The 20365-nt window shown below is 36.4% G+C and overlaps 2 protein-coding genes, 1 long non-coding RNA gene and 2 pseudogenes across 3 annotated transcripts in view; 2 read left to right on the forward strand and 3 right to left on the reverse strand.

Annotated features, from left to right (window-relative positions):
* The window catches only part of LOC146482488 (mitochondrial inner membrane protease subunit 1-like), a 348467-nt gene that overhangs the window by 44980 nt on the left and 283122 nt on the right, over positions 1–20365 (forward strand). The gene's annotated exons all lie outside the window — the stretch shown is intronic.
* LOC146482489 (uncharacterized) overlaps positions 1–20365 on the forward strand; it is an 82129-nt gene that overhangs the window by 28870 nt on the left and 32894 nt on the right. The gene's annotated exons all lie outside the window — the stretch shown is intronic.
* Positions 466–6982, reverse strand: LOC146482494 (uncharacterized; annotated as a pseudogene).
* LOC146482495 (uncharacterized) lies at positions 7645–12022 on the reverse strand (annotated as a pseudogene).
* LOC146482496 (uncharacterized) lies at positions 11829–20318 on the reverse strand. Its single transcript, XM_085106948.1, has 12 exons — positions 19491–20318; positions 18223–18323; positions 17518–17752; positions 16426–16538; positions 15947–16212; positions 15357–15533; positions 14940–15036; positions 14449–14646; positions 13992–14149; positions 13771–13892; positions 13125–13484; positions 11829–12850 (listed from the first exon to the last, which is right to left on the reverse strand). The coding sequence occupies exons 1-12, from the start codon at positions 20309–20311 to the stop codon at positions 12733–12735; spliced, it is 2766 nt and encodes a 921-aa protein (XP_084963074.1). The 5' UTR covers positions 20312–20318; the 3' UTR covers positions 11829–12732.

Below are 20365 nucleotides of genomic sequence, written 5' to 3' on the forward strand. Positions count from 1 at the left end.
CTCTACATTTATCCGGGCCAAAAACGGAACAACCAGTAATGTCAATGTCAGTATCAGAAATTGCAAATTCAACTAAAGTGATGGGGTTACCTAGCGCCCAGGTAGAAGGTTCGTTGTACCTTGCTCCACCAGTTAAAGCTATTCCTACTTATTTCTCTTTACGAACGCCTGTTTTTTTCTCCCATAAAATACAAGAAGAGTGCCCCTTGAGTACAAAATGTTGCTTGTGGCGAGTGTTCAGTAAATGCTTTTTCCGAGTTACCTTCCTTGTATCACCCAAGTACTCATCTAAAGATATAAACTTAAAATCTTCTAAGCTCCCATAATTTCTCTTACGCATCATCAACCATATTGGATTCTGAAATTAGCCACATGTTATTGAACGATGCGTGCGCACAACTGAGTGAGAGAGGCAGAGAGTGGAACAAGCAATCTGAAATTTTACAAGGCTCGTGGGCTAACATTTCAATGTGCACTGTACTGTAAGCTTGACAAATCTATAACTTCACAAAAATCTGATTGCCTAGGACCGCTGGTGTCTAGTGAAGTGCTGGCATCTGCTTCAGGGCTGGTCCCTTGTGTTGTACTCACAACTTCTGAATAACAACTAGGCTGTTGTGTAGAGCTGATGGTCTGTTGTGAACAGCTGGTATGCTGAGAAGAGCATTCCTCTTGCACGGCATGTGATGATTCTATAAGAACCCCAAAAATATATATAAATCAGTATTCTTCGAAACAGGTTATAAAATTGAAATTTTCGAGCAAACCAAAGCTGCACATATAATTTGGAAACCTAAGCCTAACTAGGCCTGTAGCTGTAATCTTCTGTCTGTTTGTATATCTAGTTCATATTAATCATTAGATAACAGTCTATATGTACATGTAGAGTAGACCTCTTTACCTGGCAATACTGTCCGGAAGGCTTCAGTCATTTGAAAGGGAGAACCTGGCTTGCCCAAAACTTTTCCAGTTGTGGACATGCATTGGACATGAAGCTTGGGTTGTAGGGCACCTCAACAGTAAAGATTCCTTTCTTGGTCCACACAACAAAGTTACACAAGGTCAGCACACTTACAAACATTTGAATCTGAACTTGGAAGTAGTACTGTGAAGTAGACTACAATGCAAATGCATTTCCATTTTTAATGCCACCTAATTCTGGGGTTAGGAAAGCTTCTTTTGGGGCAAGATCTCTGTGTTTCCAGGGGCATTGGTATTCTATAACTCTGTCTGGGCAATCATTGGAACAGTGGCATTTCTGACTATTATCAAGACTTGCCCCAAGGAAAGGCTTTGACTTCAAAATTAGAAAACTTTTCGAGAGCAGTTCCAGCTTGTGGTGGGTATGGCTGGCAACACGCTGATATGCCTTGTGAGCACTCTCTTCATGAAATAACCCCCACTCCCTGGCATTTTGTGGTTCCATTTCCTGTTGCTTTTTTGAATGGATGTCAGGCCAATGCAATAGCTTCTACAAACTTTGGGGCATTTACAGCATTATTTTTTCTAGTGCCTCTTGGTGGGTGAAGACTCTCTTGCACTTTGAAGCTATTATGAAGCCTGCCTTATGTAGATACCATTCCTCACATTGCCACTGCTTTGAGGTGGTCCTTTCAACTTATTCCCTCTCTGTATTACTGAATGATAACTTCAAGACTTCTTCAGTTGAAATACTGCGACCATTTCTTAAAAGTTCTCGCAATTTAGTACATTTACATTTACTTTCAATTTCGTGGGTAAGGTTGTTAGAGACATCACACCAACGTTAAAAATGGTACAAGCTAACAAGATAAGTTAAATTAGATATGGCTTTAAAAGATAGATAAACAAAAGATGAAAATAATTGAAATACATAGATCATTCTGTGAAATACTTGGAAATCTTGGTCTTAAATATCTCTAAAGAATCACTTTCAACAATGTCTTTCGGTTGTTCGTTCCACATCCTCAGGGTGCATGGGAAAAAGGAATAATAATATACATCCTTTGTGGCATTCACATTTAAGAATTTATAATTATGACTAAAACGAGTTTTGGCACAACAGTTGGTATGCTGGTGCAGAAAACTATTTTGATTAATATCAACAATTCCATGACATTTTATACATGAGATTTAAGCTGGCTATTGTTCTCCTTGTTTCCAGACTGGACCATCCTAGGTCACTTCACATCCGAGTAACACCTGCATCTTGCCTGGAGTACACTGCCTCGGTTTGCACCTCTACCCTCAAGAATAAACCAGAGATCGTAATACTCCTTTCCTTCATCCATTTTGATTTTCATGAATGGCCGCACTTTGGCTACATACATATATGGACACCATCTAGATTCAACTGAGTAGTTAGTAAAGGTTCCATATATCCATCATTAAATAAGGTCGACAAGGCGGATGGCGTGTTTCCTGGTGCAGAATTTGTAGAACTCTGGGATCTATATGCCATATCCTGGAATGCAGCAACATGCATTTCATCAGAATGCAATGAAACTGAGCTGCCTTTTTTTCCTACTGTCGTTGCAGTGTTTCGAGGGCGATGTTTTGATTTGGGGTAGTAGATAGATAAAGAGAAACTTGGGACATTCTCAAAGTACCCTCAGTTCAGCATAAAAAAAATCACAATCCCACCCAAAATCAGAATACTTTCTTACGCTAAAAAAATCAGCATAAAAAATCCAAAAAAATAAAAAAAAAATCAAAAATCCGACCACTTTGGTCCAAATCAAGTCTCCCTTGATTTTGCGTAAAAATTCTGGTAAAACCAAAATTCAAAAAAAAAATTCCAAAAAAATTCAAAGGGACTTTCCCTCAGCCTTCGCGGAGGCCGGTTAATGAGAAAAAGTCAAAGGGACTTTCCCTCGGCTTAAACTTCCGGTTATTAATGAGAAAATGGTATAACAATGTTTTATTGACAACGGCTGAAACCAAAATATCCTTGTTTAATTGCTGATTTTACTTTTTTTGGATTCCAATATTCATCAGAAAAATTATAACTATCCTCCTCCTTAATTATTGATTCTTTTATATTTTTAAAAAAGTTAAATAGATTTAACATTATAATATCACATCTCTCTTTTAGAAAAAAAATTTCTTTTCAAAATTTTTTTTATCTAAATTTTTCTGGAAAATTAGAATAATTCTGTTTCATTGCCCAATATGCATTATTTTTATCCCAACATCTATCAGGGAATCCAAAATAACCTTGTTTAATTGCCCAATATGCATTAGTTTTATCCCAACATCTATCAGGGAATCCAAAATAACCTTGTCTAACTGCTAAATATGCATTATCTTCATCCCAATATTCTTCAGGGAATCCAAAATAACCTTGTCTTACTGCTAATTCTACATTATTTTCATCCCAATATTCTTCAGGAAATCCAAAATAACCTTTTTTAATTGCTTTATATACATTGTATTCATCCCAATATTCTTCAGGAAATTCAAAGTAACCTTGTTTAATTGCTAATTCTACAATATCTTTATCCCAGTATTCTTTAGGGAATCCAAAATAACCTCGTTTAACTGCATGAGTTACATTATCTCTATTCCAACATCTTTTTGGAAAATCATAATAACCTTTTTTAGCTATCAAAGTATTATTTCTTCTTCCAATATTTTTTAAAAAATCAAAATATTTATTAACTTTTTTGATATTAGTTTGATTTAAGGTATCAGCCACCCTTCAAGACAGTCCGCGCGCGGATCGCTGCCATATTTGAGGTTTCAACGTTTTTAAATAGATATGCTTGAGAGCTTTCTTTTAAAAAAAAAATCAGAAGAAAATATTATTTCTGTCGAAAGATATCGAGGGTAAAAGATTTTTTCTCGTTAATTATATTAATTGATCGTTGACAAAATTTGTCATACCCGTGTCACACATCAATTAACTTGTCTGTGAACTAGTAACTTGATGCTTCGACACAACACGTGCGAATTGTCTTTGTGTTGTTTATAGCTTTTAGTATTCTCCGTGGATATTTAGCGTTTGCTTCGGTGAAAATGCCGCCAAAAAAAAGAAAAATTCGTGTCCGTTTTCGTCATCGAAACCGAGAGCGAAAAAGAAATCGAAGAGCGAGTTTGACAAACAATGGGCCGCAAAATTGGCAGAGAGCGACAAAGGCTCAGTTTATCGGCAAGAGAAGTGGCTGGAGGAGTTGGATATTCAGAAAAGCGAAAATGCTACAGTTGCTGCGAGTATAAGCCGCTCCAAAATCCAGCTAGAAGAGCCATTTGCTGATGGAACGTGGAAAACAATAAGCGGTCGAGCTATCGCATCGAGCGAAAAGCTGCTTGAGAAACTGGACGAGTCTGTATCTTGTCGATTTTGCCAGGGCATGGAAGATGCAGCGACTAAGCATGGACTTGGTTCTACCTAGAGAATCCAGTGCGAGAATAAAAGCTGTCCGTCGCACAAGACAAATTATGTTTTTAATTCTTCCGAGAAGAGCAGAGCGTTTGAAATAGACCGGGCCTCTGTTCTTGGCGGCTTCGAGCAATCAGCGGCTTTGCTTTCGTTCGTGTTGATTTCGCACTGGTTTTCGGCATCTGTACCAACCTAGCCAACATTTCAAGAAACACAATATATTTTTATTGCTACATGAAAACCGTATTGTTGTTTGTAAATTAAACGATTACTATACATGTACATTCACTTACCTCAACAAATTTTGTCTTTTGTCCACACGCGGTGTAATTGAACTAACTGGAAGCAAAATAATTTATATTTCCCGCTGCCTTCCGCGAAAGTTTGTTCCTGTTACACGTTACCTGTCAAAGTCCTATTGTTAGAGAAAATTGATCCCTCTCTGATATCAATCAGTATAAACATTTAGGTGTTATAATCTCATTCCAGGTAGGATGCCGCCAAAAATGTATTTTCCATTTTATCTCCGAACGCAAATTTTGCCTATCGGCTCGTACATTTTGAACTCCAAGTCGGCAGCCTTTCAATCAATTTCGCTAAAATTTGGCCAGAGTGATGCCATATATCTCTTCTACAAAACCGTGTCTGCGAATTTTAATACTCCTCTTGATTTTAAAGCTAGAGCTTTTTTTCCACAAGGAGTGTTGACTAATTGCCTTCCCCAACTTCATTTGCTAATAAAAGAGAAACAAACGCACTTGTCAAAAATCTGAGACACGGTTTTTAAGTGGAACGTGTTGAGAAGCGAATGCGGTGTTAATTGTTTTCTTCCGTTTATTTCCGGCGGGAGTGGAACATGATTTATAGAGACGTGTATTTTTACACAAAGCGTTCCAATTTCGAAACACATTTAAGTAAATGGTTTTTGTTAGTTAAAATTCATAATCTGGAATTATTAAGCTTTTAAAAAATATATGGTTTATGTTGGGTTTTTATAAAAACAACTAACGCTACAGCGATCCGCGCGCGGTCGGTCCTGAAGGGTGGCTGATACCTTAAATATTCTTTTGGAAAATCACAATAGCTATTCTTAATTATTTTTTGAATATTTTTTGAAGTTAAATCAAAAATATTATATCTTAAAAATTTATAAGATAACCTCAACATGATTATTATTATAATCTTTTTTTAAAAAATCTTTTTCAAAAAGATTTTCTCTATCTCTTTTGAAAAAATCATAAAAAATATAATTTTTTTATGATTTTAATCAGAAAAACTACAAATCCTTAAAATTTTTTATCTGAATTTTTAGGAAAACCAAAATAACATTGTTCAATTGCTATTTCTACAACATTTTTATCCCAATATTCTTCAGGAAATTCAAAATAACCTTGTCTAACTGCTAAATATACATTAGCTATATTCCAATATTCAAAAACTCAACCAAAAAAAATATATCAATAAAATTCCATAAATCCCAAGGAAACAAATAATTACAAATAAATTGTTTTTATATCCATTTTTTTTCAAAAAGATTTTTAAAAATCTTTTCAAATTTTTCCCAACTCTTTTAGAGTTGGGAAAAAAAATCAAGCCACTTTAGGTGGTTTTTTTTTGATGTGGTGGTTTTTTTAAATACTTTTTCTTCTTATCCTTGGAGGGAACAGACTTTTCTTTAGATTTCTCTTCAGAAGACTTCTGTTGTTCTCCAGACTTTTCTTCAACATTCTTCCCTTCAACCTTCTTCTTTCCCTTAGGATTTTTACTTCCTTTGGGCTTTGTGGATTTTTGAGACTTGTCTTTATCAGATTTCTCTTCGGATGTTTGTTCTTTCTTCTTTGAATCTTTTGCGAAGCATCTAGAAACAAAGGATGGAATTGTCTCTCCCTTGTGAATTCTAGAGCAAAATTCTTTCTGAGGATTGTTCTTATATCTCTTTACTTTAAACTTCTTTCCTCCTTTCTCCACAATTAATTCTGTGATGACCACTTTCAAACACGTCTCGTATTTGCAAATCTCTAGATTTTGTTGAAGTTCCGTAACAGTATGTGCAAAAACACATTCATCTCCTCTCTTACAAGTTTTTTCTGGATCAAAAGCATACTTGCAGGGTCGATTTTTCTGTGGTTTGACTTCCTTTTCAGGTTCCTTTGGTACCCTGAAGTTGATGTGGGATGGTACTCCACTGCGACGAATTATTTTTACAGGGAAAGTTCTCTCCCTCTTAAATTCTGGAGATCATCCAGAAGTTCTTTTTTCTTTGTCGCCCGTAATTTGTGGAAATTCTTCGAGATCGATTTCTTCACATTGTGAATCTACTTTTTTCCACTCATAAAGCTTGAAAAACCTTTCATTGCATAGGAAACGCTCCTTACGCTCTTCCTCTGTTTCTTGAGGTTTTTCTGATATTTCTTCTTCGATTATCTCTTCGAATGTGAAGAGAGACTGATCACAAATGCAACCATCGGCGCACTCGCCCTGATTTTCGTTTTCACAGAAAAAGAAGGCGTCTGCATCTTCTTCTTCAAAGAAATACTCATCTTCGAGGAATTCCTCCTCTTCTGAAGAATTATCATCTTGAATCTCTTCCCAAGAATCTTCAAGGGATTTCTCAAAACTCATTTTTTATATGTTTCGAAAAAATGTTTTTTGCCAAAAATAATTTCCAAATAATGAATCCGCAATATGTCGAAAATATTTTCCGAAATAGGCCCAGGAGTGTCTTCTGCACATATGATCTAGTGTATTTTTTTCCGACATGGCCATGGCTGTAGTTAAGGACAACATGGTACTCCCTTACAGAGGGTACAAAGATGAACCTCTACATTTATCCGGGCCAAAAACGGAACAACCAGTAATGTCAATGTCAGTATCAGAAATTGCAAATTCAACTAAAGTGATGGGGTTACCTAGCGCCCAGGTAGAAGGTTCGTTGTACCTTGCTCCACCAGTTAAAGCTATTCCTACTTATTTCTCTTTACGAACGCCTGTTTTTTTCTCCCATAAAATACAAGAAGAGTGCCCCTTGAGTACAAAATGTTGCTTGTGGCGAGTGTTCAGTAAATGCTTTTTCCGAGTTACCTTCCTTGTATCACCCAAGTACTCATCTAAAGATATAAACTTAAAATCTTCTAAGCTCCCATAATTTCTCTTACGCATCATCAACCATATTGGATTCTGAAATTAGCCACATGTTATTGAACGATGCGTGCGCACAACTGAGTGAGAGAGGCAGAGAGTGGAACAAGCAATCTGAAATTTTACAAGGCTCGTGGGCTAACATTTCAATGTGCACTGTACTGTAAGCTTGACAAATCTATAACTTCACAAAAATCTGATTGCCTAGGACCGCTGGTGTCTAGTGAAGTGCTGGCATCTGCTTCAGGGCTGGTCCCTTGTGTTGTACTCACAACTTCTGAATAACAACTAGGCTGTTGTGTAGAGCTGATGGTCTGTTGTGAACAGCTGGTATGCTGAGAAGAGCATTCCTCTTGCACAGCATGTGATGATTCTATAAGAACCCCAAAAATATATATAAATCAGTATTCTTCGAAACAGGTTATAAAATTCAAATTTTCAAGCAAACCAAAACTTCACATATAATTTGGAAACCTAAGCCTAACTAGGCCTGTAGCTGTAATCTTCTGTCTGTTTGTATATCTAGTTCATATTAATCATTAGATAACAGTCTATATGTACATGTAGAGTAGACCTCTTTACCTGGCAATACTGTCCGGGAGGCTTCAGTCATCTTGAAAGGGAGAACCTGGCTTGTCCAAAACTTTTCCAGTTGTGGACATGCATTGGACATGAAGCTTGGGTTGTAGGGCACCTCAACAGTAAAGATTCCTTTCTTGGTCCACACAACAAAGTTACACAAGGTCAGCACACTTACAAACATTTGAATCTGAACTTGGAAGTAGTACTGTGAAGTAGACTACAATGCAAATGCATTTCCATTTTTAATGCCACCTAATTCTGGGGTTAGGAAAGCTTCTTTTGGGGCAAGATCTCTGTGTTTCCAGGGGCATTTGTATTCTATAACTCTGTCTGGGCAATCATTGGAACAGTGGCATTTCTGACTATTATCAAGACTTGCCCCAAGGAAAGGCTTTGACTTCAAAATTAGAAAACTTTTCGAGAGCAGTTCCAGCTTGTGGTGGGTATGGCTGGCAACACGCTGATATGCCTTGTGAGCACTCTCTTCATGAAATAACCCCCACTCCCTGGCATTTTGTGGTTCCATTTCCTGTTGCTTTTTTGAATGGATGTCAGGCCAATGCAATAGCTTCTACAAACTTTGGGGCATTTACAGCATTATTTTTTCTAGTGCCTCTTGGTGGGTGAAGACTCTCTTGCACTTTGAAGCTATTATGAAGCCTGCCTTATGTAGATACCATTCCTCACATTGCCACTGCTTTGAGGTGGTCCTTTCAACTTATTCCCTCTCTGTATTACTGAATGATAACTTCAAGACTTCTTCAGTTGAAATACTGCGACCATTTCTTAAAAGTTCTCGCAATTTAGTACATTTACATTTACTTTCAATTTCGTGGGTAAGGTTGTTAGAGACATCACACCAACGTTAAAAATGGTACAAGCTAACAAGATAAGTTAAATTAGATATGGCTTTAAAAGATAGATAAACAAAAGATGAAAATAATTGAAATACATAGATCATTCTGTGAAATACTTGGAAATCTTGGTCTTAAATATCTCTAAAGAATCACTTTCAACAATGTCTTTCGGTTGTTCGTTCCACATCCTCAGGGTGCATGGGAAAAAGGAATAATAATATACATCCTTTGTGGCATTCACATTTAAGAATTTATAATTATGACTAAAACGAGTTTTGGCACAACAGTTGGTATGCTGGTGCAGAAAACTATTTTGATTAATATCAACAATTCCATGACATTTTATACATGAGATTTAAGCTGGCTATTGTTCTCCTTGTTTCCAGACTGGACCATCCTAGGTCACTTCACATCCGAGTAACACCTGCATCTTGCCTGGAGTACACTGCCTCGGTTTGCACCTCTACCCTCAAGAATAAACCAGAGATCGTAATACTCCTTTCCTTCATCCATTTTGATTTTCATGAATGGCCGCACTTTGGCTACATACATATATGGACACCATCTAGATTCAACTGAGTAGTTAGTAAAGGTTCCATATATCCATCATTAAATAAGGTCGACAAGGCGGATGGCGTGTTTCCTGGTGCAGAATTTGTAGAACTCTGGGATCTATATGCCATATCCTGGAATGCAGCAACATGCATTTCATCAGAATGCAATGAAACTGAGCTGCCTTTTTTTCCTACTGTCGTTGCAGTGTTTCGAGGGCGATGTTTTGATTTGGGGTAGTAGATAGATAAAGAGAAACTTGGGACATTCTCAAAGTACCCTCAGTTCAGCATAAAAAAAATCACAATCCCACCCAAAATCAGAATACTTTCTTACGCTAAAAAAATCAGCATAAAAAATCCAAAAAAATCCAAAAAAATCAAAAATCCGACCACTTTGGTCCAAATCAAGTCTCCCTTGATTTTGCGTAAAAATTCTGGTAAAACCAAAATTCAAAAAAAAAATTCCAAAAAAATTCAAAGGGACTTTCCCTCAGCCTTCGCGGAGGCCGGTTAATGAGAAAAAATCAAAGGGACTTTCCCTCGGCTTAAACTTCCGGTTATTAATGAGAAAATGGTATAACAATGTTTTATTGACAACGGCTGAAACCAAAATATCCTTGTTTAATTGCTGATTTTACTTTTTTTGGATTCCAATATTCATCAGAAAAATTATAACTATCCTCCTCCTTAATTATTGATTCTTTTATATTTTTAAAAAAGTTAAATAGATTTAACATTATAATATCACATCTCTCTTTTAGAAAAAAAATTTCTTTTCAAAATTTTTTTTATCTAAATTTTTCTGGAAAATTAGAATAATTCTGTTTAATTGCCCAATATGCATTATTTTTATCCCAACATCTATCAGGGAATCCAAAATAACCTTGTTTAATTGCCCAATATGCATTAGTTTTATCCCAACATCTATCAGGGAATCCAAAATAACGTTGTCTAACTGCTAAATATGCATTATCTTCATCCCAATATTCTTCAGGGAATCCAAAATAACCTTGTCTTACTGCTAATTCTACATTATTTTCATCCCAATATTCTTCAGGAAATCCAAAATAACCTTTTTTAATTGCGTTATATACATTGTATTCATCCCAATATTCTTCAGGAAATTCAAAGTAACCTTGTTTAATTGCTAATTCTACAATATCTTTATCCCAGTATTCTTTAGGGAATCCAAAATAACCTCGTTTAACTGCATGAGTTACATTATCTCTATTCCAACATCTTTTTGGAAAATCATAATAACCTTTTTTAGCTATCAAAGTATTATTTCTTCTTCCAATATTTTTTAAAAAATCAAAATATTTATTAACTTTTTTGATATTAGTTTGATTTAAATATTCTTTTGGAAAATCACAATAGCTATTCTTAATTATTTTTTGAATATTTTTTGAAGTTAAATCAAAAATATTATATCTTAAAAATTTATAAGATAACCTCAACATGATTATTATTATAATCTTTTTTTAAAAAATCTTTTTCAAAAAGATTTTCTCTATCTCTTTTGAAAAGATCATAAAAATATAATTTTTTTATGATTTTAATCAGAAAAACTACAAATCCTTAAAATTTTTTATCTGAATTTTTAGGAAAACCAAAATAACATTGTTCAATTGCTATTTCTACAACATTTTTATCCCAATATTCTTCAGGAAATTCAAAATAACCTTGTCTAACTGCTAAATATACATTAGCTATATTCCAATATTCAAAAACTCAACCAAAAAAAATATATCAATAAAATTCCATAAATCCCAAGGAAACAAATAATTACAAATAAATTGTTTTTATATCCATTTTTTTTCAAAAAGATTTTTAAAAATCTTTTTAAATTTTTCCCAACTCTTTTAGAGTTGGGAAAAAAAATCAAGCCACTTTAGGTGGTTTTTTTTTGATGTGGTGGTTTTTTTAAATACTTTTTCTTCTTATCCTTGGAGGGAACAGACTTTTCTTTAGATTTCTCTTCAGAAGACTTCTGTTGTTCTCCAGACTTTTCTTCAACATTCTTCCCTTCAACCTTCTTCTTTCCCTTAGGATTTTTACTTCCTTTGGGCTTTGTGGATTTTTGAGACTTGTCTTTATCAGATTTCTCTTCGGATGTTTGTTCTTTCTTCTTTGAATCTTTTGCGAAGCATCTAGAAACAAAGGATGGAATTGTCTCTCCCTTGTGAATTCTAGAGCAAAATTCTTTCTGAGGATTGTTCTTATATCTCTTTACTTTAAACTTCTTTCCTCCTTTCTCCACAATTAATTCTGTGATGACCACTTTCAAACACGTCTCGTATTTGCAAATCTCTAGATTTTGTTGAAGTTCCGCCCGTGCAAAAAAGTGTCTTGCCCCGGCCGGCCGGGGCTGGCCAGGGCCAGCCAGGACTGGCTATTCCTGGCTGGGGCTAGCCCAGGCCAGCCTGGGCCGGCCAAGGCCAGGAAACCACTGCAGCCTGTCCCGGCCTAGGCTGGCCGTGGCTGGCCTAAGCTGGCCAAAAGAAGCTTTCTTGAGGTTAATACTGGCCCATACTGGCCTAGGCCAGCCCAGGCCAGTTGAAGCCAGTCCACTGGTAGTACAGTTATTATCTGGGATCTGGACTGGAGTGAATAGCCCAGATAGTTGAGAGTGCGGATAACCGAAAATATGAATACTAATGAGATTAAAATGAATTAATTCGGAAACTAAGGTTTCACTTGACAACAAAACAAGTCTCAGCCCATTAAAACTCAATTGAATGCACTGTGATGCGTGTCAGTGCTTAGCCCTGCACTTTTCAATGCCTAAATTAAAGTGAATGAAAAAGAATAGAATTTTCGGAATCTTCACCATATGTCATTAATATTCCTGAAAATGATGGGACCAGAAAAAATGGTCCCGATATGCATGGAGGTGGCTGAAGTAAAAATTAATGTCAAGCAAGTAAATAAGCCAAATTGATTATGTTCAATCTTACATTGAACAAGTCTTTACTGTCTTGTTTCATCAAATTTCAATAAATCCAATTTAACAGACTCACATTTATTTTAAAAAAGAAAAGAAATACAAAAGAAAACCTCTCGAAAATTATTGTTATAAATGTGAAATCTGATATCATATCATGAAATTCTATAAGTATTTTCTCAGTTTCTCTCATTCAAGGAACATAAGCAAAAGGTTTGAACAAATTAGATTAATTTATACTTGTGGAGTTTCTCTTGCAAAGTGTGTCACTTATAAAGCAAAATGTTCAAGTCCATATCAATCCCTTTCAACATAGTTGGGCATCAGGGATATGTAAATTTGCTTTCTGTTGCCCTCGATGATAATGGATTTGTCCTCTATGCTTGAAACCTCAACAGCTGAAGTCACAGGTTCCCTGAAAGGAATAAATTAAGAACAATAATATGTGAAAATCTGACAAAGTCGGGTTCACTTCTTTTTGGACCATTGTATAGAAAAAAACTCAAGAGAACTACAAGTAAACCAAGCACTGTAAAAATAAAGCAAAGAATTTACGTCGGGGTTTTATAAGAAAAATTATAAGAGTCTAAATTTTGTACGGCCTTTCTCTTATTTTTTTCTCACACTCCAAGCATCATAAAAGATGAAATGCCACAAGCCCTTCACCTTCCTACCAAAACAACGCTTACCCTTGGGGTATTTCCACTGCATAGAGCCTGGTGCAGTATGCAGGAAGTGGGCTTCTGGTCAGCTTCAAGTCAGTGATGCACGCAACGGCCACTTGCCCTACTAGCACAAAGTACTGGATGATTCCAAACTTGCCAGAGAAGTAAACAGCAGTTGAATTTCTTTTCCTCATTCGTGAATATTCTTTGCTGTAGAAGGCAACACCAGAAACCATTGCCCTCTGAAACTTTCTTAATGGAAGGCCACTGTCCAACAGAATTCCTGCCTTTGTAAACACTTCTGTCAAGTCTGCAGTAAGCTCAAGGGCTGTCAGCTTTCCTCCAATTTCACAGTTTTCAACTGTTTGACTGACTTTGAATGACCTAATTAAAACCATGGGATATAAGCAGGGATAAGTAAAATGTTTTCAGCAACAAGAAATAAAGAGAAGTGACAATATTTGCTAGTTATTTAGACTTCTTCCCCTCAGTGGGCCAAAGCTATCCAACACGAAGAGGGCAAACATTCAAACAGACTTGCAAAATAAAATAATAGACTTAAAGAGGGTGACAGTGGTGTGGGATTCAATTATTCTGACAGGAATAAAATGATTATATTCTTACAAGTTTTGAGTTGTCAAATGCTATGTACAATGTCAAAGGTACTCACTGTCGTTTGCTAGAAACCATTTTGATTACAAAGCTCATCACATCACCATGGTCTTGACTACCGGCCAAACATCTGGATACTTCAAAGGACAGCTGACGCTGAATGCAAATGCTCCAAAGGACCTGTTTAATAGATTCAACCCCAAATAATGCAGTGAGAATTATTCATCAAAGTAAGCGAAGTTTTCCATTTACAAGTTTGGAGTAACACTATCTTGTTACCTGTTTCCCAATCATTCCAGTTCCATGGATAAACTTTGTCAGACTGCCGTTCATCCCTTCAAACCCAAAGCATGACCATGCCCACAGTGGTCCCCAACACCTAACATACTTTGCAAGGTGCATCAAATTATGATGGTTCAGCCTGCAGTTCCTCTCACCTAGAATTAATTTGCAAGTGTTAGACCACCAATCGTTCACATCAAAATAACCTATTAAATAATTTATTAAAATGTCCAAAAAGTTTTCTTCTGATACAAATACTACAAAGCTGCTCCATCAATATTAAAAATATCATAACAGGTAAAATTGAAGTGTGTCCTCATGGGTTTTTCAGTGTCAGAAAACTACATACAGAAAAGCAAAAAGAATGAACACTACACCAACTAAAAACATCAAAGTTGTAAAATTCCACTAAATAAATATATATGTTGGTAATACATGTAAAATGTTGACTTACCATATAAGAGTGCACACTGAGCATAAAAAAGGGTCAAGTACTGCTCTGCTTTCAATAAATCAGTCTGACATATTGACTCTCCAAGAAGGATATGAATTCCTTCAACCAGTAATGCTAAGTGCTCTAGATAAACCTCTGGAAGGATGCCATCAAGGCATGGTAAAGCATAGAATAGAAGCCAGCTTCGAAGCTCTGATGCTGTGCATAAAAATAGAAAAAAAATGTGAGTTAAACCAGATGCAACAAAATGTGCACATTTTATGGTTAAATACTATAAAACAGACCAAGGTATTAATTAATACACTGATACACTCTGGACACCTCCAGTAAATTGAAACCACTGGGATCAATTCAAGTGTCCCGCCAAGCAACAAAGCTCTTCTATGAAGAGGTGCCCTCACAAGAGCTTCGGGTTACAAATATCTAAATGAGTAGAATGTCTTCAGTTGGTACAATTTCACAATTTATTCCGATAAAAATTGGTAACATACCTTTCATATGGCCACGATTTGAATTCATACTTCTAGGCAAACGGGAGATGAAATCAGGTGGATGCATTCTGAGTAACCTTGAATCTACTTCATCTATCTAAAAAGTTAAAAGAATACAAACCTTGACATGTTTGTACTTTCTTTCCTTTACCTTTAACACAGTCTAATCGATTTTGACAAAACAGAAGTGAAAAAACAATTGAAAGTATTCATGGCAAAAATAGATAAGTTGTCGGTCATCTTATTTCCTTTGTGATAAGGGAGCCCAGGTTTTATAAGCCTCTTGGTTTCTTCTGGGCTCCCTTGCCAGCTTGTTACTATTATTATATTTAAATGCTTATGTTGTTTGGCTAAACATTAAAGAACTGGACTGATTTGACTTGTATGCCAGTTTACAGTAAGAGCTCCTGAACTTACCAAGTGGCCAATGAAATAGTCCTCTTCCTTGTTTTTGGCACTGAACCACAGGGTAAGTAGGTCCTTGGTTACACCAAGCAATACTCCATGCATGTAATCTGGAGGAAATCCCAGTGCCAAGTCAAACAGCTCATCCAGAATAATGAAGGGTGAGAAGCCCAGCACTCCTTTAACATGCTGCAAGTTTACATAAAACAATAAAGTTAAACTGAATTTAAGTTCCCTTTTTGGGTAACATGACAAAGATATCTAAAGAGTACTACAATACAGTTTTTTTTTTCACTATGTAATCCCAATCAAAGCAAGCCTCTCACATCCGGCCATGGCAAACAAACCCACTGAGCACCAATTACCAATAATTGATAATAAATTGAATTATTCAGGTACTCAAGATTTTATTACGTTAGCTACAATGTAGATGTGGAAATGGTTTTGTGAGTCTGTTTCTAATAATTATTCTCAGTTGGACCTCTAAAATGCATTCTTTTTACAGTTACTAAAAATATAACTTTGCATGGATTTAAGGTCCGTGCTGCTTCATGAATCACTTTGCAACACAAGGAACTTAAAAATTCCCTTGAACATTTTACCTTTCCTGTTGTGGAGGCTTCACTTGCATTTTGCATCATACTCTCATGAGTCCTTTCTTTGTCATTTGGGTTGTAAGGGTAGTGCCTGGCCCACCCCTTTCCAGATTTTACATGCTGACCAGCTGCCTCACAGGTGTTACAGCCACATTCCCCATTGTGTTGGTGCATATTTATATTCAGAGCCTTGGCCTGTAGATCCATGCTGCTCACCAAGACAGCTCCTCTGGCCGGCACAACAGTTCCTGATGGGGTAGTTATGCCAATTCCTTAAAAAAAAAAAAAAATAAAAATACTACCTCAACATTTCTCCAGATAACTACAGTCTGGAGGTAGGGGAGAGAGAGTTGAAAGGAACACCTTTTGAAATTTGTTTTGTGTGAATACTACACTGAAGCTTGCAAAGGCAAACATAATTTCCAAATTCTGTTTCACACTGACTGAAAACCAAACTGACTACTTCAAGTCCAACTCATTCTTACCTTTTTTCCGCAGTGACTGGGCAGAGCACATGAAAGGTGGGAGGAATGTACTCATAACAGGTTTAGTCTTTCCTTGCCACAAGCCCCAAACGACCAAATTCTTTTTGGAGAATCTACATGTATCAAAAGAGAGACTAGAGTCACCAATAACAATGCAATACAAACTTCTGTATCATTTCTTTAGTGGTTGTTTAAAATGTACAGTATCTCCACTACACAAAGTAAGTTACAGTCAACTCTCTCTGAGCGGACACCTCTCTAAGGCGGACAAAAAATTTAGTCCCTGCCCAATTTCACTTGTTTCTCTGTAACTGAACTCTCTCTGAGGCGGACAGCGGACAATTTTTCAACATGTTGGTTCAAAAAACCTCTTAAAGCGGACAACGGATGTTTTTGAAATTTTATAACAGGTCCAAAATTCCGAAAAATTAGCGCAATCTGATAACAGTGGTTTTAATAAAATATACCAGACCTTACAATATGTCTTAATACAATATTAAAGTCACTTTTCCCGTCATTTATACAACAACTCATTTGCGTTTCCATTTACTGGAATCAGTTGAGTCACTTGTATTCTTCTTTTGCTTCGCGTCTTGGTTTAGATCAACCGCAGTTGTAATCTTCTCGTTTTCTTTACCTATGCACTTTGCTATCCAGGCCACGACCTACAAGATGCCAGACTTGCAACGCAACAACAGTGCAGCATTACAAAGTTTTTTTCGTAGTGCATGGGGGTTATGAACCCCAACTCCAGGTACTGTCAAATAACAAGCGACACAAACGAGTTTTGTTAAGGTTGATTCACAAATGTTCAAAGCGTTTACGAACTGTGTTGCATTCCGTAAGGAATACATAAAAGAGACACAGCCGGCCCGTCATGACTACATTGTACACTGTAATTCAAGTAATAAAGCACTGGTTACGGTTTTGATGTTTGGGTATCAGTTTACATGAACTCTCTCTAAGGCGGACAGTAAATCTGGTACCGAGGGTATCCGCCTTAGAGAGAGTTGACTGTATTGTACTTAAGTATTAAAGATCTATGAAGCTGCAGTGATGGAAATTCTAGACATTCGGACACACCTAGCATACCTCTGACATTTTGGCAATTCATTGATTGCCAAATAAATTGGCCATACACCAATTCCAGAACTCTTGAAAATGGGTATTCCATCAGTGTTGAAAATAAGACTAAAGTTGTTTGGGTTATGTAGAAATCTCCCTGGTTTACAGTGTTCTTTGTAAGAGGAGCCATCAATTATGTCACATATGTTAGATGGATCCTGCCTAGCCAGCTTGTTGATGACATGGTTCCACATTTCCTCCTCTGTAGTAATAAAAGATTTACAAAGGTGTTATGTGGACAAAAATGGAAGATACCTCAAAATATATGCGCAAGCAATTAATTATCATACAGCTTTCCACATTTACAAATGCCACAAGAATCAGAAGAATACCAAAAGTTGTGTCACGCCAATTGCTTTACATAATTAACACTGTTAGGGAACCCCCAAACATTAATTCAAAGTACTACCTCTTACTGATAAAAGCGCCACAAATTTACTAGGAAAAATTCCATACAGTAGGATTAACAACAGAAAATTTTCCTTTAAATTGTAAAGTTTTAAGACATAAGTACCCGGGCATTTTTTTTTCTTACAGATAACAATATCTTACACTGTAGTTGGTATCTCAAACAATCATAAATTATCATAATTTTTAAATCTAGTTTTGTAGGTGGTTACTCTGAGAACTCTGGCGATGGTCTGTTCATCTTGATGTTTATCACATACTTACTTCCAAAGATGCTTCGAAGTTGGTCCTCAAATGGAACTGACATAAAGAAATTCTTTCTCCTCTTAAACTTTTGTTCTTCTCTGGAGCCTTGGTATCTAAAGCTTGATTACAAAAAAAGATAATTATTGAAACATCAAGAAGGGAAGTATTACTTGCCAAGTACAGTGGAACCTTGATCTACATGTAACAAACCTCTAAATAACAAAGTCCTTGATACAACAAACAACATTCTTTAGCCTGACCTTTCGAAATGTATGGAAAAGAACCTTGATAGAACAAACCCAACTACAGCCAGCTTTCTTAAACATGCTTCTTTTCATTTTAGTTCTCTACAAACAAATCAGTCTCCTCATTTCAGGAAGGAGAAATATCCCAAATTGTTTATTTTATTTCAATGAACTGAACAGTTCAAGTGGACCTAACACCAAAATATTTTTTCGCTAAAATAAATCTTTGCACCTGTTTGAAATGCATCATGCCTTTTTTACCAAAACTTTTTCAGTTATCTCGACTTTTCAAAGGCTGTAAAAGTTAAAATCTGACCATCATCTTTCCCGCGATAGAGCGAGAGACGGGCTTGGGTCTATTCTCAATTTGATGTGACTCACAAACTGATTTATATCACACTAAGTCTTTGTAAACATGCATGCAAAGCAGTTCGTAATGTCAAATCGAGAATAGACCTACGCCCCTTCTGACTTGGTTATGTAACAAATGATCCTTAACTTTTTTGTACGTTTTGAAACCGATGAAAAAGTCAAGAAACAGGAAATAAAGTCAAAATGTTATTGGGACTAGTGCAAAGATTTATTTTAGCAAAGAAAAAATAAATTTGTGACTAATCATCGGTTAGTAATATACAAACCAACAAAATGACCAGCTCCCAGATGGCTTGTTAGCTCAGTCGGTAGAGCACTGCAACACTATCGCAGAGGTCGTTGGTTTGAATCCTGTACAGGCCTGAAATTTTTTCAGGCTTTATTTTCACTACTGTTTTAGTGTTCATAGCTCCGATGATCAGTCACATATTTAATCATTAATCGGCAGTTCAAATATATGATTATCATATATTCATTCTCATAAAGAAAAAATAGTTTTTAATAATTAGTGTTAGGTGCACTTTAACACTTCTACCGTATGTCATATATCATGGGCTTATGAATGTCCAGAACTATCACTCTCATACACTGTAAGCTCAACAACTTCAAAGTACTGCATTGTGATCAGCTTAAGGCCTACATGACGTGAATGGAAAGCAAATTAATTACCTTATCTTTCCTCCATTTTCCTCTTTCATGCAATTTTGACAGACCACTTCAGACTCCGCATACAACAAGAAGCAGCTTTCACAGTAGTCATGGTAAATAATTTTATCCTCGATGGCAACAAAAGATGCTTTTGCCTTGAAAACAGAGAGTTCGCACAAATTTGGCTGAGGACAATGCAAGTTTATCAAATTCAGCAGATCCTGGAAAGCTTGATAGGTTAGGCAGTGTTTCAAAGCATAAGATATCACCATAGTTAGATGTTCTTTCTTTGTTATCGGAGCAGCGTAGCATGAAGAAGAAGCAGGTAGTTTATACAACGGAGGGGAATTGTTTCCAAGTGACGGATTCGTTGAAGACATTTCATTGTTACTGCAGGGATCTTCATCATCAGAATCTTCGTAGGATTCCTGGGAAAACTCACTACCACTGTCGCTTTTTGTGCTGTCCTGATCCAAGTCCACTGTTTCTGGCTCGCTCATACCAAAAAAGTTATCCATTGAAGAATCTTCGGTGGCTCCTTCGCAAGAAATTTCTTCGATTATTTGTAATTCACATGTTGTCACATTAACTTGGTGCGGTGCACAATGACTTTCTGACAGCTGCTTTTTGGCTATCGGCTCTGTCTTGTGTCGAAGGTAAGGGCCACGTTTGTGTTGTCCCGCTCTCTTTGTTTGTCGATCACCCGATTCGCTGTGGTAAGGACCTCGGCAATATTTACTCGTATAGATTTGTGGAATACTTCTTTCACTGGAGAAAGAGTTGTTTTTCTTAGGTAAATAAGGTCCTCTTTTTCGACTGGAAACTGTATTTCTACAAGACATTTTGAATCGTCAACACTTCGAACTACAACACGGACGCCATTACTATTTTTCTTA

The sequence above is a fragment of the Pavona decussata genome, unplaced genomic scaffold, assembly GCF_977016875.1.
Source record: "Pavona decussata unplaced genomic scaffold, jaPavDecu1.1 SCAFFOLD_45, whole genome shotgun sequence".
Lineage (NCBI taxonomy): Eukaryota > Metazoa > Cnidaria > Anthozoa > Scleractinia > Agariciidae > Pavona > Pavona decussata.

Coding starts and splice junctions, on each gene's coding strand:
- LOC146482496 (XM_085106948.1), bottom strand. CDS start 20,311: ATGTCTTGTAGAAATACAGTTTCCAGTCGAAAAAGAGGACCTTATTTA. Junction 15,037..15,356: donor ACTATTTCATTGGCCACTTG/GTAAGTTCAGGA, acceptor TTAACTTTTTAG/ATAGATGAAGTAGATTCAAG. Junction 14,647..14,939: donor AAATCGTGGCCATATGAAAG/GTATGTTACCAA, acceptor TTTTATGCACAG/CATCAGAGCTTCGAAGCTGG.